The sequence below is a fragment of the Typopeltis vanoorti genome, chromosome 3 (assembly GCF_054136105.1).
Source record: "Typopeltis vanoorti isolate ZY-2024b chromosome 3, IOZ_Tvanoo_1.0, whole genome shotgun sequence".
In the NCBI taxonomy this organism is placed as follows: domain Eukaryota; kingdom Metazoa; phylum Arthropoda; class Arachnida; order Uropygi; family Thelyphonidae; genus Typopeltis; species Typopeltis vanoorti.
The window spans coordinates 18625700-18645072 of NC_143551.1; the positions used below are offsets into that span (position 1 = coordinate 18625700).

The window sequence follows — 19373 nt, forward strand, 5'->3', positions numbered from 1 at the left end:
TAAAATCATGGGTGAGAGTTATATGAGAGTAAGTACAGAATTTCAATTATGGATAAGTACACTGACCTTCTTTAAATGGAAAAATATCTTGGATGACAGTGATAATACAAAACGAGTTGTAATGACAGTTTGTGTGTAGATTCTGAAGAGAAAGAAGTTTGTGACGAATCCACAGAAACACAGAATTCCCATCAGTTGCAATGCGATGATATTAATACGTTGAACGAAAGGAAAGATGTGCTGACTTGCTGGACACTTGACCAGTGGATCGCATTCAAAGGTAAATACAACTGGTTATTTTGTGGGAACATTTTTCTGTTTTGTGACTTTTCTCCCTTTACGGTAATTATGCCTACATTATTGTATCATTATTCAACAATTGTTTACAGTTTTGAATGTGTATATAAATCAATATCAACAGTAGCCTGATTACAAACACATGAAGAAAGGGACAGGGAGTTTGGAGCTTCCCCGGATTCAAAAGGTAAATAAAATTGGTTATTTTGTATAGGGCCCTGAAACTTATTAGTTTAGAATTTTGCCACTGGATTAAATTCTAAATGAATACACTCGAAAACGTTTCCAAATTCTGAAACAGAATTTGGAAACGTTAATTGTCAAGTGACAGTGGGCTTAAAATGCAATTCCGTGATCGTGGTTTGCCTCGATTCTGGATCTCGCCTTCAGTGAGAAGTGAATTTCCTGAATTATTTGAAGAAGTCGAAAATCGTCATGCAGTTTTCTATAACCTATCTTTGCAAGAAAGGATTTTCATCGCTCCTTCAAATAAAAACAAAATACAGAATTTGTCTTAGTGTGTGTCAGTGATACAGAATTTGTCTTAGTGCGGGATTCGAACTCGCAGCCTTTTGGCTGCGAGTTCAAATCCCGCCGTGGGCATGGATGTTTGTGATTGTCTGTGAAAATACTAGTGGTCGGCGGTAGACAGCGTTGGCATAGATGACGATGATTGTAGTTGTGGCTGGTAAAGACGGAGGGTTGTAGAGTAGGTACCTTTCCTCGATATGTTTTTGACTACCTGGAGGTGTTATGTAATAATAATATCGACAAGCATTATATGTTCATTGTGCATCACATAGTTTGAATTTGGCACTTGGAAATGCTATATCTGTGACAAATAAGAAATTGCATTGGCATAATTGAAAAGGTACACAATTTCTTCAATACCCATAAAAGACAGGACGTCCTTGTTGTTTATATTATAATATTAATATCTTTTAAGATTTATATCTTTATTTAGCTTGCAAAAAATATTTGCGTGCACCTTACCATTGTCTAAAATAATGCAAAAATCTGACAGTGACCTCTTAACTGTCCTAAATTTTGTTGATGATGTTGTGGCTCAATTAAATACCGTTCGTGAAACATCAGATTTTTCATTTAAAGATATTTACGATGAAGCATATATAAAAGCCAATAATTTTCATATTGACATTAAAAAGCCAAGGACTTTATCAAAACAAACATTAAGGTCCGATATTCCAGTCGATTCTGTAGAAGACTATTTCATCATTCCATTTATGACCAAATATTGACTCAACTTCATGAACATTTCACTCGGCACTACAACATTTTGAAATATATTTTTTTCTCTTCTACCAAATGGAAAAGATGCTCCAACAGCAAGTGCAATGGAAGATTTTCGTCAATTGTGTGAATTTTATGCCAGTGATTTGCCTTATACAAATCCAGCAATTTTGAATGCCAAATTCAAGTTGTGGTATAAGAAATTTAAAAAACTGTTTGCAATAGCTCCATGCAAAACTGCAGTTGATTCAGTTTCAAAGTGTGACAAAATGATATATCCTAACATCTATAACTTATTAAAAATATCAGCAATGCTTCTGGTAACAACATGCATCAGTGAAAGGTCATTTTGTAACTTACGCCTTTTAGAAACCTATTTAAGATCTACCATGACACAATCACGATTCAACGGACTGGCTTTGCTATATATACACACAGAGAGAGATTAACGTAACCACGACTGAAATAATTTAAGAGCTTTGTAAAAAGAAAAAAAAAGTGGATTTTATTCTTTAAATAAATTTTTATAATCACCTAATGAATTTTATTGAATGAATGGAATTTAACAAATTTTTGTTGAACGGATAAAAATATTTTTATCCGTTCAACTATTTTAATACAAATTCATTGTATTAAAAATATTTTTATCCGTTCAACTCCCCCCCCCCCCCCCCCCCAAGATTAAATCCTGGGTGCGCCACTGCATGCACACACTTGGAAAGTTAGAATCATTTTGCAAGACTGGCATATATATGATGGATGAGCGTACTAAGCTTTCACCCTCAGTCATAAGTGTTCTGTATTTTTTTCCATTGTATCTGGGATTCCTAATTATCAACCAAATGCAAAGATAAACAAAACCAAGGAAGTCATTAAAACTGTAAAATAATACTATTTTTCTATTGTTTGATTTTGTATATACATGTTTTATAAATGTTTATATATATTTATCCTTATTTATATTATGCTTTCATTATAGACATATTTCTGTGATAACTTTTATATAAATTTGTGATTTTTAAATATATATATATATTCGTGTTTGCAATATTAAAATACTATTTAACATATTTTTGTGCTTTTTTTCATATTAATTTATAAGAACAATAAAGGTTTTGATTTTCTGTAATGCTTAGTACTTCATTTGTTTTTTTTACTAACATCAACCCCCCCCCCTCCCTGTGTAACCCACACATTAAGTGGTGAACATAAAAATTGCAAAATGTGATCTGCAGTGGAAAAAAGGTTACTGCCCCCTGGTTTAGCTCATCATCTGCATAAAGCAAAGATGCTGATAGTTGAATGTCTGATATCAGATTTGGTGTGTGTGTGTGTGTGTGTGTGTGTGTGTGTGTGTGTGTGTGTGTGTGTGTGTGTGTGTGTGTGTGTGTGTGTGTGTGTGTGTGTGTGTGTGTGTTTAATGCTACTTTCTTTCAAAATGTTATCCATATAGATAATGAATAAGAGTGGAGATGCATATTTACTTGTCATACAAACTATGTATTGCTATATATAATATGCCACTTACCCAATATACTTGTAACATTTTGAAAAGCTTTTCTCTTGACACGATGATGTGTGTCTGCATGCATGAGTGTGTTTTTCCAGATCTACAAAACACACAGATTCTTGTTAATATTCTCACATTTTCTAAATTATTTATTGTAAAGGAAAAATATGATCTCACAGCCCCTATTTGGCCTGAACCCTGCTTATTCTTCCCCAAGTTTCTCTTCCACAATTTTTCTTAGCTTCCACTCAGGTATAATTCCATAAATTTTACCTGTAACACTTAGTAAACAAATTTTTCTGTAATTATTCTCACATTCAGTTTCTCTTCTTATAGATGGAAACTATTAGAGCTACTCCAATCATCCGGAATTCTACCTTCTAACCAGGCCTTCTGAATTTTTCAGTGTAGCTACTATAATATAACTTATACCTCCATATTTAAGCATTTCTGGATGAATATCATCCATCTATCTTTCCACAGCTCAGGTTTCTGATGACTTTTTATACTCCACAGGCTAAGTATGTGCTAATGATTGCATTCCTCTTGAATATTTTGTACTAATATTACTTCTTGTCATGTAGCAATCATTGAAAGTAATTACTCCAGACATCCAGAATATCTTTATCATCTCTAAAGCTTTTGACAGAACACTTTCCTCAATTCTGATGCTCTTCTTCAATAGCTACACCAGAATATTTTGCATCCTAAGGTTATGATATTTGTCTTCCATATTTTCATCCAAGTCTTCCCATGACTTTTACTCATAACTTGCTTTCTCTCTTATGTCTCTCTCTCTCAGGTAACTGCCAAATTATTTGAGGAATTTTCAATATGCTTTCATCTTTTTCACCTCTTATGTCAATTATGGAGTTCTGATTTTATTCTTCACCACATGCCTCCATAGATTAATCAAATCCAATCCATTCATCTCTAAAATAAAAGCTGCTCAACTTTAATTCTTTTTAAAATTGCCTTACATTTTATTCATATGATATTTTTATGATATCCTGCTTAAAATTAAGTGATGACCATTTCTAATTTCAAATCCTCCTATATGCTTGTATCCTGAACCATAGTGTTCACCAAAATAATAAAAACCTGAAAAAATATCATTATGACATGCAATGGCGCACCCAGGATTTAATCTTGAGGGAGGAGGGCAGAGTTGAACAGATAAAATATTTTTAATGCAATGAATTTGCATTAAAAATATTTTTATCCGTTCAACTAAAATTTGTTAAATTTCATTCATTAAATAAAATTCATTAGATGATTATAAAAATTTATTTAAAGAATAAAATCCAGTTTTCTTTTCACAAAGCTCTTGAATTATTTCAGTCGTGGTTACATTAATCTCTCTGTGTATTATACAGCAAAGCCAGTCCGTTCAATCGCGATTGTGTCACGGTAGATCTTAAATAGGTTTTTAAAAGGCGTAAGTTACAAAATGACATTTCACTGATGCATGTTGTTACCGGAAGCGTTGCAAATATTTTTAATAAGTTATAGATGTTAGGATATATCATTTTGTCACACTTTGAAACTGAATCAGCAGCATTTTTGCATGGAGCTATTGTAAACTGTTTTTCAAATTTCTTATACTACAACTTGAATTCAGCGTTCAAAATTGCTGGATTTGTATAAGGCAAATCACTGGCATAAAATTCACACAACTGACGAAAATCTTCCATTGCACTTGCTGTTGGAGCATCTTTTCCATTTGGTAGAAGAGAAAAATTTTTTTTCAAAATGTTGCTGTGCCAAGTGAAACAATCCTGAAGTTGAGTCAATATTTGATCAATAAATGGAATGAAAATAGTTCTCCTGAAATACTCTTCTACAGAATCGGCTGGAACATTGGACCTTAATGTTTGTTTTGATGTAGTCCTTGGCTTTTTAATGCCAATATTAAAATTATTGGCTTTTATACATGATTCATCATAAATATCTTTAAAGGAAGACTCTGGTGTTTCACGAATCGTATTTAATTGAGCCACAACATCATCAACAAAATTTAGGACAATTAAGAGGTCACTGTCAGATTTTTGCATTATTTTAGACAATGGTAAGGTGAATGCAAATATTTTTTGCAAGCTAAATAAAGATATTATAAAATCAAATTCACACAATGAATTATTCAAAAGTTTTGCGTTAGAGGACGAGTCTGTCTTCCCAAGAAATGATTGTTTCAAGACTATGAATCACTGCATCATATAATTCCATCATGGACATGATGGCATCATGGCGTTCCACCCACTTAGTCGGGCAAACTTGGTGTAGTTTCTGTCTCTTAGTATCCAGTGTATATTTATCAATGTTGTCAACAAGGATGTCCTGTCTCTTAGGGGTATTGAAGAAATCATGTACCTCTTCAATCATGCCAATGCAATTTCTTATTTCAATCACAGATACAGCATTTCCACGGACTGCGTTTCTCACCCTTTCTAACACCAAGGACGAGTAAAATGCCTAAAACAATTCTGTGGACCACTAAGTTATGTAATTTTTTTAAAAATGTATGTGGGGATTATCTTTTGGGAAAAACAATATGATAATTATTTACTATTTACTTTTAATAAGATGGATGAGCTTCTCAGCAATATCTGGTTCAATATTGGTCAACTTCAGTCGAAGATCGGCACACACACTAAAATGAATTCTGTATTTTGTTTTTATTTGAAGGAGCGATGAAAATCCTTTCTCGCAAAGTAGGTTGTAGAAAACTACATAACAATTTTCGATACTTCCTCAGATAATTAGGGAAATTCCCTTCTCAGTGAAGGCAAGATCCAGAATCGAGCCAAACCATGATCACAGAATTGCATTTTAAGCCCACTGTCACTTGAAAGCTCAATTAGCTGTTCTTTTTTCGATAACGAAAGGTCATTCTTGTGACTGCAAGCCTGAAATGGATCATGAACCCACGAAATTTCTTATAAAAGTTATTCGGAAAATGTTTCCAAATTCTTTTTCAGAGTTTTGAGGTGAACACAAATGCTTTCCCAGTGGTTAAATTCTAAACTAATAAGTTTCAGGGTCCTATACAAAATAACCAACTGTATTTACCTTTTGAATACTATCTGGGGAAGCTCCAAACCTCCCCGTCCCTTTCATCATGCATTCGTAATCAGGCTACTGTTGATATTGATTTATATACCCATTCAAAACTGTAAACAATTGTTGAATAATAACAATAATGTAGGCATAATTACCGTAAAGGGAGAAAAGTTCACAAAACAGAAAAATGTTTCTACAAAATAACCAATTGTATTTACCTTTGAATGCAATCCACTGGTCGAGTGTCCAGCAAGTCAGCACATCTTTCCTTTCGTTCAGATTATTAATATTATCGCATTGCAACTGATGGAAATTCTGTGTTTCTGTGGATTCGTCACAAACTTCTTTCTCTTCAGAAACTACACACAAACTGTCATTACAAACTTGTTTTGTATTATCACTGTCATTCGAGCTATTTTTCCATTTAAAGAAGGTATACCAATGTACTTATCCATAATTGAAATACCATACTTACTCGAATATAACTCGCCCTCGCATATAACTCGTACCCCTGATTTTACTTTTCAAAAAAATAAATTAAAAAGTTTCGCATATACCTCGCAAATGAAAAAAAGCTGAAACACGTTCAGAGCGGGGGATGGTAATTTGCTCCAGCGGTAAACAGCACGTCCTCCCCCAATAGCCACTATATTGCAGAGGCAAGAAAAACAAGTACTTTTATTATGTCAGTGAATAAGGTACTAGTGTAATATATTTCTCAACAAATAGTGCAATTAGATACAACTGGGATAAAAATGACACTAATTAATGAATCACATATCCTTTCATATAGAAACTATGCTATTTAGATTCAAGCAAAACCATATGTTGCACCGGCAAACACAGTATCTAACTAAAAACTATTGTTATTAATTAGATGTGTGCGGGTTCGCCTGCCCAAAAGCAGCAATATGAAATTTGGTTGAAGAGAGTTAGCATTTCAACTCAACTGGCAGCTTGCTTTTATCTTTCAGTCACGAGATTTCCTAAAAATATATAAATACTGGGGTTAACTCACAACACACTTTGCCCAAGTATTACTTAGCACTTCTGAAGATGCCTTGGTTGAAGGAGGAAACCCTTCAACAATATAAATCAATAAACAACAAGCAATTGGTTGAAATGTGTACGAGTCATGTGGACAACACATGTTCACTTCAAATATGACAAAACAGCAAGGGAAAGTGGAAGCAATAAAACCATATTGTTGTTCACTTAATCCCTCTTTTATTACTCGTCATTCTGGTGCTACAAATTAAAATAGTGGCAGAATGTTCATTTCATGAACATTCTGTCGCAATTTTATTTTATTTTTTAAGTATCCATTTTATTTCAATAATTTTTACTTATTCAATTTTAATTTGTTTTGTTTGGATAATTAAAATATATAGATTTATTTGGTTAATTTAAGTCTGCCTGTGGACCACCTGTCCCATCGTCACGGACCACAGGTTGAGAAACACTGCTATAGGGTACTCTCATCTTATGTGACTGCTAATTCATAAGTAGTATAGAAATAGAAGACATGACACAACATAAATAAAAAAATGAATTTTAATTAGGAAAAGTAATTTAGAAAATTTTTTAGTGTATTTTAACTTTTTCTTTTGGGGGACCAGAGCCTCTTGGCTCCCTCCCTGGGTGCACCACTGATGACATGTGATCCCTTCTAACAGCTAAACAGGTTTGACCAGTAGACTATGATCGAAATAAGGGTATCTCTGAAATTCTGGCAACAAATTCCATTGTTTTACCAGAACAACAGTTCAACAAATGAATACAGTGGATACTGTTGGAGTACAACATGACACCCAAGGGCATCCCATACATGTTCGAATGGATTTACATCTGGTTATCGTGCTGGACACAGCAGTCATTGGATATCTTCAGTTTCAAGATATTCTACTACTTTAACTTTATGGATAGAGACACTGTCATGCATGAAAAGAAAACCTGGGTCAACTGCATCCCTACAAAGTTGTCCAAGTTGAGGAGTTGTTCACAGTACCTCTGCAAATGCAGTTGATGTTCTAGCTTATTTTCATAGTTTATCTTTTTAACAGATTTTCATGCCAGATTTTTAGAACAGTTACTCAACTTATTAAAAGAACCCTCACGAATATTTGTACCGAGGATTTTTTTTTTTTTTTTTTTTTTTTTTGTTGTTGTTGTTGTTTGTTTTTTGAGTAAAATACTTCATATGAACATGGGTCTGATACCTTATAGTTATGGCTGGTGGGTTCATTCAAAGCTATACAATTGTTAAAATAATAAGCAGATATGGACCTTAATAATGCATATTTAAAAATTTGGTATCTACAATTCTCACATTTGGAGCTACCATAGCTCAGTCAGTATACGTGGAGCCCTTTGGTTGGAAAGATCTAGGTTTGAAAAACAGCTCCATTTGTTGTCTCTAGAGAAAAATTTCCAGATAACCTAACCTTAGTCAATTCATAGCATTAATGTACATTATGCTAATATACTAATGCCTAACTAATATATTGAAGCTAACACTTATGGAGATGAGATTTCATTGAAAAAAAAATTAGTCACTAATAACCAAGAACCACTCTACTTGTAAGAAACATTTTCACAAAGGATATTGAAACATTTCGTGATAGCCTCAGCCCAACCATTACAAGACAAAAAATATATATATAAAGTTTAATGAAGTCTAATACTGCAAATTTTTTAATGAAGTCTAATACTGCAATTATAGTTTTTAAGTAACTATTTTAAATTAAAAAGTTCACTTTTTTTTTTACTATATAAAGCTGTCAAAAGAAAAAAATTACATTCTGAAAACAATTTCGTGATAACCAATGATAATAAAAAATTGTAAATATTGTTTATATAGATGTGATGCAGCCAGAAAGAAAATGCAAAAAAGAATGGGGAAAAGAAAGAAAGAGAGATTAACAGCAAAGCTGGTTTTAATCGCAATACTTACTTTCCTCTGAACCATAGTAAACTGAACACGACATCTATGGCAACACTCTGCATCTGCCCAATCAGGTGCCTGATCTGCTAAAAACATGGCATCACTCTCTTTAAGAATAGGAAATTTATAACCTAGAAATGTAAATTATTCTGCATTATTATAGTAATTTGCAGGAACATCCAATCTAAAAAAATTGCATTTTCAACAGTTCACACACAAGTCCCATATTTACACAGTTATGCAGTTGCAGTACTTCGACTTAGGCTAGCAATGCCATCTATCAAGTGCCACTTTGAACATGATAGATGGCTTTCCTAGTAAGATGATGTATCATTGTCCTATGGTTTGTTTCTTGAATGCAATTTGTGTCTTGTTACTGAATCTATGTAGTACATACTGAAAACAAAATAAAAATCCTAAATATGTGTGAGAAACTTAAAAGTGATGAGAATAAATATATGTATTCACAGGTGTAAGATGAAGTTCATTATAACTGGAGACTAAAGTAGATATTAAATAACATGGAAAATGAAATAAGTTCAAAAGACATCGCACATATGTACAAAATGAATGAATTGAATGTTAGAACTATTGTAAGAGATAGTGTTTGCATTATGCAGCTCATAAAAAGTTCAGTTCAGTCCACGATCACTTCCAAGAAAAGAGACATATTAATAGAAGAAATGAAAAAAAAATTATTGGCGGTTTGAATTGAACATATAACAAATGCCAAAAAAAATTTATGCTTATGCAAGGAAAAAAAAACCAAGATAATATTGATACTATAAAACAATTTATGAAGAAAAAGAACCATAGTACTATGGACTGCACACATGTATTAGTACAGAATGCATACTCATAATGAAGATGTAATAGTAATATTTGTAAAAGTTTACTGATAATTACATATGCTTCTATATAAATATCTTCAATAGGATCCTACTCAATATCCTATTGGGTAAATGAAAGTTTATTTATTTATTTATATTAAACTAAAGTTTTTATTCAAACACGGTAGTTGTCTCCATAATTTTCAAAAATGCATTCGGATCACCGTGTAAGCTTAAAAGAAAGAATAAATGAAAGTTTACTCAAACTTTCATTTACTGAAACATAAGAAGGACCTGTATAGCTTTATTCTTTGAAACAAACATATTTGTCACAAATGGATCATATTTAAACACTATTCACCGTTCACAGATTTTCAACTTGCACAGAAATCCTCACAACGAATTAACTACATAGGTCGAGAACTTACTGAATATAAAAATCACGAGACATTGTTAGACCTATACTACATCAGTGCTGTGGGCGCGAGAAAGAGTGTAACAAGAAAGAAGAAACCTACCGATATGTTTCTTGAACAGCTGATGGAAGTGGTAACTCTTCAGTAAATGTGGATGACTGGTCCAGACAAAGATAAATGGAATGCAAGATCAGAAGTTCATTCAACTGGTTTGAAGCTGGAATGTAAATAAGTTCAAGCAGATGCATGCGAATTTGCAGGTGAAAGTGGAGAAATGAAAGAAGCAATTCCGCAGAACACTGTTCCTTAAAATAACTGAAGAAAAGAATGTAGAAACAGACCATCTGTGAGAAAGTAATTGGGGTGAACTGTGTGTGTGTGTGAGAGAGAGAGAGACATCTGTCAACCAGACTGTTCTTTTCTCAATAATATCTTCTCTCAAAAAAAGAACAGTACATTTTTTGGACAACTGAAGAAATTGTAAATAGGATGTGTTTCTGTCAGGAAAGGCACAAGGTTCAACCTATGTTGAACCTTGTGCCTTTTTTTCATAGGTCAGCCTATGAACAAAAATCTGATGTCTAGAGATCTGGGTATTATTAAAGGTAAGAAGAGGAGACTAGATCTATCTTGAGAGAAATAAGACAGGACCATGTTTTGGTAGTGCTGAAGCTGATGAATGGCAATGAGGATCAGCATTAAAAATGGTTATGGAAGATTTTGAATCTTGGGATGTTTGAGAGTATCATCTAAAACTTGGATGTCCTCCATGGCAGCATATTTTCATCTTGATAAAAAAAAGCTGAAGGGAAGCAAACCTGAACCTACTTATTGTACTAATGCACTCTAGGTTTTTTTATGGGTGAGGGATCTACTGATGCTTTCTAGCAACCAAAAAAATAAAGGGGGGGGGGGAATAATTTGCCTTAGTTATTTGTGCAGTAATTGAGGAAAATAATGTCAGAATTCAGAATGTTAGATTTATTATTAAGTGATGATGATATCATCTGGATATAAGAGAGGTCGACATAAAAATAGTCTAAAGTTGTACCCAATATTTTTATTCAATGTGTAAATGCTCTCCAAAGATGCTCAACCTAAACCTGGTCTTGTTGTCTTGACAGTCTAATTTGCACAAACTTTTCTTTAAATGATATGGCCACAGTACAACAGTGAATTATTTGCAGCAGTTATTCTGTAATAAAGGTAGTGTAGAATTGTCCAGAATATCAATTAAACATTTCAATGGTTTGTGAAGATTTATTGCCAAATATGGAGATACATCCTCCCATCCTTAGTATTATCATAACAGATGGGATGATCCATGTGTTAAGGCTTTAGTACTGGAAGGATATCATGTTGGAGGTTTAATGGAGTACTTACAGCACTAGAAAAGGATTAAAATTTTATCTAATTTTAATGCTTCTGGTATTTCATTTCAGTCACTGAGACATCTTCACGGAGTACAAATATCACTTGTAACACACACACACACAAAGACAACACAATACTTAGTGAAACCCGTGGGTGATTCTAAAGTCCTATCTCAGTGGTAACCCCTCCATGGGCGTTTGTAGGCAGCCTAAGACTTCTGACAATTATTGTTTCCCAAATTTTAGGAAGTTTTATTATTAGTATCTATTTGTGTGTGTGTGGGGGGGGGTGACTCGAAAGACAATTAAATGAGCTGGCCTTTCTAAAAAGATATCAGGATACAAGAGTGATACCTAACTGTGTCAAACTAAAAATCAAATTTCAGTCAAAAAAAATCCCTCTGTATACGGATGCATAAAACTTCCCAACATATGGGAAACAATAATTGTCAGAGGTCCCAGTTTACATCCTAGGCCTCCTACAAAAACCCACAGAGGACACACCACCTAGATAGGACTTTGGAGTCACCCATGTGTTTCATTAAGTATTGTGTTGTCTTTGTGTGTGTGTGTGTGTGTGTGTGTGTGTGTGTGTGTGTGTGTGTGTGTGTGTGTGTGTGTGTGTGTGTGTGTGTGTGTGTGTGTGTGTGTGTGTGTGTGTGTGTTACAAGTGATATTTGTACTCCGTGAAGATGTCTCAGTGACTGAGAAGAAATATTGAAAGCATAAAATTAGTTTTTAATCCTTTATAATTTATTATAGTGGGATGATCCACTATAATAAATTATTATTATTAGACCTCCAGGGAGTCAAGAACTCATCAAGAAATGCCCTATAACACACACACCAGCAGTCATACCTTCTGTTAAACTCATTAACACTAGATGAACTCACTAGTTTAACAGGCACTCTATTGCACTCACTCAGTTCTATGAGAAAAATTAGAGGTATATATTGTGATTCATCACTCCATACCAGAATTTTCCAGTGGTTTAATGTCCCGATCACAGCAAGTCTCTGTACCATTCAAAGTGAACCTAAAACAAACATTATTCCGAATTAAATTTGAAATAATGTTTGGCTTATATGCAGAAGTCCTTTCATGGAAACTGAGTCTATATGTATGCAATGTCTACAGCTATGGACACATGAATTCCTAAGTACCAAAATTCACTAAAGCATGACAGAGAAAAGATGCAATCTTTTCAGCACTATACTATGCTTTTTCTTTCAGTTCTGTTTCATGGTTGTTTTTTTCACTACCACATTTTGATTTCAATGACATCGGCTACAGCTAAATCTTTATTTCTAAATATGTGCAATGATACAAATTAATTGATGACTAATATAATAGCCCACGATGAAACCTTTATGGATGTCAGTTAACTCTAAAGCATGCCCTATTCCTCCAGTGTAAAAAAATTAGTCAGCATACATTTCCTTGACTTAACACGTTCATGGCCACCTATGAGAACTCATAGTTGGCAATCTATATTTCCAATAATTCTTCCCTGCATGAAATCATCTAGATGAAGTATTGAGACATTACAAGACATCCAAGTTTGCAATTTTCCTTCACAAAAAGAGCTTCCTTAAAACAAAATTCGCTTAGCCCAGCCTCTTGCTTTTTATCCTGTTGAGCACTACCAGATGACCACTTTGCACACGACTCAAAAATTTCAATGTGTACCTGCTTTCTACTTGAAATTGTCAGTTATACAAACTGCCACAAGTTCATCCTTAGTTTTTGGACACCAGTGTAATAATGGTATATATATACAGTTATATACAAGTTTCTAATAATATGTAACATTGTATATAATAATATGTAACATATTATATACAAATGAACAGCCACGGTATTTATTATTATTATTATGTGACACTTCCAAGGAGTCCAAGGACTCATCGAGGGATGGCACCTACTCTAGAGCTCTGACTCCACCCACTCAATCCGCCAACTACAACGAACCACAACTATCATCATCATCATCCACAGCAATGCCATCTACCATCCACCACCACCACCATTTTCACAGACAATCACAAACACCCATGCCCGTGGCAGAATTCAAACCAACAGCCGTTTTGGCTGGAGAGCAGATACGCTAACGATTCAGTCAGCCAGGCTGGCATTTAAGACCACATACGCAAGGAAGGAATGCAATACATACCAGGAGGAGATCAAGAATGTAGTTTATCTTTTGAAATATGAAAAAAAAAAAAGGATGATTGTATTTGGTACAATTACTTACTTCTAAGGAATCTCCACTATGAAGCAGCTATTGTGCAATTCCATTCTCCAAATATGGATGGTTGTCTGATGCTAGGGCATTTGTCACAGACCATCCATATCCACAGCTGTTATACAATTCTTCTGCCATGCATTCAAAGTCCAAATTTCAAATTGTAAGGCACTGGATGATTCAGGTGGAATCAGCTCAGATACCTTTCTCAATGCTGATCGTGAAATTTGAAATAGGAATGCATTTTCAATTTCAAACTGATCTGTATTAATGAAATTAATACTAATCAATGTGTGAAAAGGCACAATATGATACTTTTTCATGAAGTTCTTTGAACTCTGTGAAGATTTTCTATATCAACTAAATCTCAATAAAACTGATTCCAAATTAATCTCTTGTATTTGGGAAACAGACAAATGGAAAATTAACACTTAAATTATTTAATATCCATTGCTGCAATATGAATGAACTAGTAATGAAAACTTGATAGTATTGCACAATCACAGTACCTTAATTACATACAAATTTATAAATTATGGTGATGGTTGAAAGACAGAATGACTGACAGTATGGATTTTGTCACTGTCGATCAACAGGGGATCTACTAACCTACATCATCCATTTCTGGACAAGCACCTTAGAAAGATTTGCCGAATCTCAAGTGGTTACCCTCCAAAGCATATCCAAAGCTTTCTGACCAAGTATGCTGCATGACTTCTGCAATTGGGTAGCCAGCTTTCTGGCCAGACACTCACTTCAAGTGATGGTGGATGGCTCCTTATCTTTTATATATATATATATATATATATATATATATATAGACAGCTAATTCTATACATAAACTATCTACTCCAGCTCCAGTACACAGTTTTGCTGATGATAGCACATTACACTCTTCCTTTTTATTCTACAAACCCTGCAAAAGTACAAATCACCACAGCCTCCAGAAATCTAACTAACTATCTTAACTTTCTACTACCTTAAATTCCGATCTTCAAGGTGTATTCATCAATGGAGGATGGATAACATTATCAACTTCAATAACAGGAAAACACAGCTCTGCATTATTTCCCAACAAAAAAGAACCCTGTTCTTTCAATCTTACCCTTGCGACAATACTCAAATCTCTGTTAAAAATGACATTCACCTTCTCAGAATAACTCTAACCTGGGCACAAACATATCACAACTATTGCCTCCTCTGCATCCAAAAAATTAGGCTTTCTCTTTCACTCGAGGTGTTATTTTAACTCTGAACAGCTTAACTCTACACAAATAATAAATCTGCCCAACCAGTGAATACTCTCATATCTAGAGTGGTGCCCCTAACAGCTCTATGAAAATAGTGGATTGTAGACAGAAAAGAGCAGTTAGATTGACTGATAACCCCTCTCTCACTAATACACTCCACTCATTTTTGCACGGGCATTCATTCTCCACAGCCTACATCATCTATAAATACTTCTATGGTGACTGTTTGTCAGAATTGGCATCAATAATTCCCCTATCCTCTTGCAAATCTGTCAAAATGTGTGCAGCAGCTAACCAGCATCCTCTCACAATTCAACGGCAAATCCACAGAACAAATTTCTCCTCTTCTTCGTTTATTCCTCCCACTGTTACCTTCTGGAACATTCTTCCATCACATGTGTGTTTCCCAAGGAATACAACCCACAGTTTTCAAATCAAATGTGAATAAGTTCCTTATCACCCATCCACAGTGTAAAATCTCTTATGAGATTTATCATGTTTGTTTTACATGTTTTTCTAAGGAGATTGCACTTAAAGAAATCAATTTTGTCTGTAAGAATCATGTATTTGTAATGACTTAATGACTTAACCTTGGGCCTTTGTTAAAATAATGTGGTGTATGATGTCATTATATAACAATGAAAACCAATGTATAGCTATTTCAAAAAAAGTGCAAAGTATGATGTCATCATGGTCGGATGTTAATATGTGACCATATATGGAAGTTTTGAGAGATGCACTCATGCGTACAACAGATGTCTGGACATTTATAAGGCAAAACATCGAGAAGGACTTGGTCTTAGGTTTCTCAATCTTCCCTTACCTGGGTCTGCCACCATGTGAGGTCCACTGTTGTAATCGAAAGAGAAACATCATAGGTCTTAGGTTTCTCAGTCTTCTCTTACCTGGTCCACTGCCACTTGAGGTCCATTGTCGGTAACTGAAAGAGAAGCATCATAGGTCTTAGGATTCTCAGTCTTCTCTTACCTGGATCTGCTGCCATGAAATCCGCTTTCAGTAATCTAAAGAGAAGCATCTTAGGTTTCTCAATCTTCTTACCTAGGTCAACAGCAATGCAAGGTCTGTTATTGGTTATCAAAAGAGAAGCATTGGAAGCATGGGTCTTAGGTTTCTCAATCTTCTTACCTAGGTCAACAGCAATGCAAGGTCTGTTATTGGTTATCAAAAGAGAAGCATTGGAAGCATGGGTCTTAGGTTTCTCAATCTTCTTACCTGGGTCTGCCACCATGTGAGGCCTGTTGTCGGTAATCAAAAGAGAAGCATTGCAAGTCTGAGGGTTCTCAATCTTCCTGGATCCACCGCCATGATAAATATTGTGTCGATCATTAGAATGTCCCGCTAAGAAAGAGCGGCACATTATGCAGTCATGTTAAGGGCCCTAGAGGGCATAGAATAATCGACAACTCAAACAAAGAAGAAAATCGACAGGAGATCATGAATGAGCCAGCAGAAGGAAAGAAAAAAAACGAGCACTTTCATGTGTACAAAAGATTCATCTAAAAGGTAGTGCTGAACGAGAATTGTAAGTACTAATATATGTGACATTCCTAAGCAAGAATGTACATCAAGTGTGTCTGTTTATGGGTACAATAAGATTGTGTAAGTTAATATTGAAATAAGCTCATTCAATGTGTCTCTTAGTCTAAACTATGTATAAGTATTTATTGTAAGAGTAAGATGAGTGCTGTACTGTACTGGATAATGTAATTTAATATTGAATTAAGCTTGCTCAAGGTATGCCTTATTTTCAGTTTGTGTATGTATGACTAGTAGGATATTCTAGATTGTAATTTAATTTTAAGGGAAGAAACATAGAACTAGGTCTGAATCAGGACAAACTGAAATTAACAAAGAATTGTAATGCAATTTGTGTGTGTGTGTTAATGTGGATCAGACTGTGTAAATAGTCCTTTTTGATTTAAATAAATAGTTTGTGAACATGTTGGACTCATTCTGTCACTGCGTTATCCTGAAAATTTAGAACCTGCATAAGATTAAGTTTAAGTGATCAATAATCAAGCCATGACTAACTAAAGGTAAAAATTAATACATGCAGGAAATACAAACAATATCTGCTTTATTTTTAACAAAACAACTTTGTCTTTAAGTTGAAAATCTTATAATCTCGCACTCAAATACATGGTCTAACTGGCACAGTCGAAAAACAAATAAATTTGTTAGACCATAGAGTGTGAGAACATAAGATATAGTAGAAATAAATAACTGGCAGCAGTCGACCATTCACTATATTCCACAAAGTATAAGTAAAGAACAAAAAAAAATTATAAAGCAGGGTTGAGAAATACATAAAAGAAATAACAGTAAGAAATAACAGAAATAATGGTACTAACATACTATAGGTTAACCAACCTTTTGTGGATGGGCTCTCCATAAAAATACCTCACCAAGCATTTCAGAAAATGGACTTGAGAGATGGAATATTTTGGTTTTATAAACAATCAAAATCAAGCTTTCATTTTTTCCTTGGTTGCATATTAAATTTATAAATTATAGTGATGGTTAAAAGACAGAATTAATTACATTTTGACAACTGCTTGCAGGTGTCATGATTAGATAAAATCGAATCATAAACAAAAAAATAAATAAAATTATATGTATAAAAATAATTTTCACTAGAATCATCTGTACTAAAAAATAAGTTATTAGCAAAAAAAAATTCACTGAAAGAAATTTAAAACAAACAGATTTTTTAAATCATTAAAATAAATATAGCCATACCTTCTGCTTTTAACAGATGCACAGCATCCTGAACTGCACGATAATTAGGTTTATTACGAAATGCATGAGCCCAAGCTTGAATTAATTCAATTATTTTATTCTTCAGGTTCTCATGAGTTGTAGTCTGAAAATAGTAAGCATGACATAATGTAATCCCTTCATATGTCATTAGGAAGATTCAAATTATGACTCAGTTAAGAACAGTCAATTCTTCCTACAGTGAACATACAGAGAACAAATGAGTTTGTTATAGTGAATTTTCTTCAGAACAGTGAAGCCAACTATATTTAACTATAGTTGGCTTCACTAACTAAGCCAACTCAGTTAACAATAATAATATTTTATAAAGTAAGAAATGACTGTGATCAAGCAGTTTGTTCTTGTTGTTGTTCTGTCTGCCTAAGTGTTTTGTTTTATATTCATAAGACAATTTGAAGATATTTTTCAGAATAAATTCATAAATACAGATTCATCACTAAATTGGTGACCAATGTCAGAATGATTAAAAGAAAAGTCCATTGCTTTCAAAATTATAACATGCAACCCACACCTATAAAAGAATTACATTCCTTAAATCAACTAAAATTATATTATGCCACTGACCTCCACTACAAAATCTTAATTATGTTCCAGTGCAAAGTTTTCCCACATGATAATTATGTGTACTGATTACTCATAATATGCAATATTTCAATAAAACATTAATGCATCAGGCTAGAACATTATTCATAAAATACACAATCAATCGCTTTTATAAAATATTCTGCAGATTGAATATGGAACTGTGCAATTAGGAAGAGAAGATTTTCAGCAAACTGCTCATTTCAGTCTGCATTTTACATAACCAAATTGACAAAACATAGGGTAAGCATGCCTGTCAACTTTCATGAGTTTTCAAATCACTCCCAATTTCAATTTAAAAAAAAAAAATTAGCCCACCCCCAAAGATAAGTAATGATAATTTTATTTATGAACTAATGTTACTATAATTATTGGCTTCTTTCAAAGTCATAACTACATCTAAAGCAGCCATATGGTATGAACACTAAAAATTATCCAAATTCATATTTATACTGAATATATTCAATATCAGTTTTATGATATATTGAAAAAAAATCAGAGCACCCAGAGGAAGAAAACCAATAATGTCTAAGTAAATTCTAGAGGGAATGAACGAACAGCAGGTGAATCATATACAAACTAATTAATGAAAAGCAAACATACAATATTTAATTAATTTTTTATTTTTATTAATTAAATAATTAATTATTTAATAAATTTAATACATTATTTTTTCCATATATACATTTACACACACGTAGCAATATTGACATTTATGTCTATGATCTCAACAATGATAGCAGTAGTGAAAAAATATACAGGAATTCTGCAGGTCATTTGAAAGGACAGTTGATCTAAACAAAAAGGAAAAGCCA

At 33.6% G+C, this 19373-nt stretch overlaps 1 protein-coding gene across 3 annotated transcripts in view; it reads right to left on the minus strand.

Annotated features, from left to right (window-relative positions):
* LOC150107965 (hepatocyte growth factor-regulated tyrosine kinase substrate-like) overlaps window positions 1-19373 on the minus strand; it is a 261894-nt gene that overhangs the window by 166274 nt on the left and 76247 nt on the right. For all 3 annotated transcript variants that reach the window (XM_090390574.1, XM_090390576.1, XM_090390577.1), the window contains 2 exons: window positions 17938-18061; window positions 9072-9193 (listed from right to left, as the gene is read on the minus strand). In XM_090390574.1, coding sequence (XP_090246700.1) covers window positions 9072-9193; window positions 17938-18061 — 246 coding nt within the window. The remainder of the gene's footprint in view (window positions 1-9071; window positions 9194-17937; window positions 18062-19373) is intronic.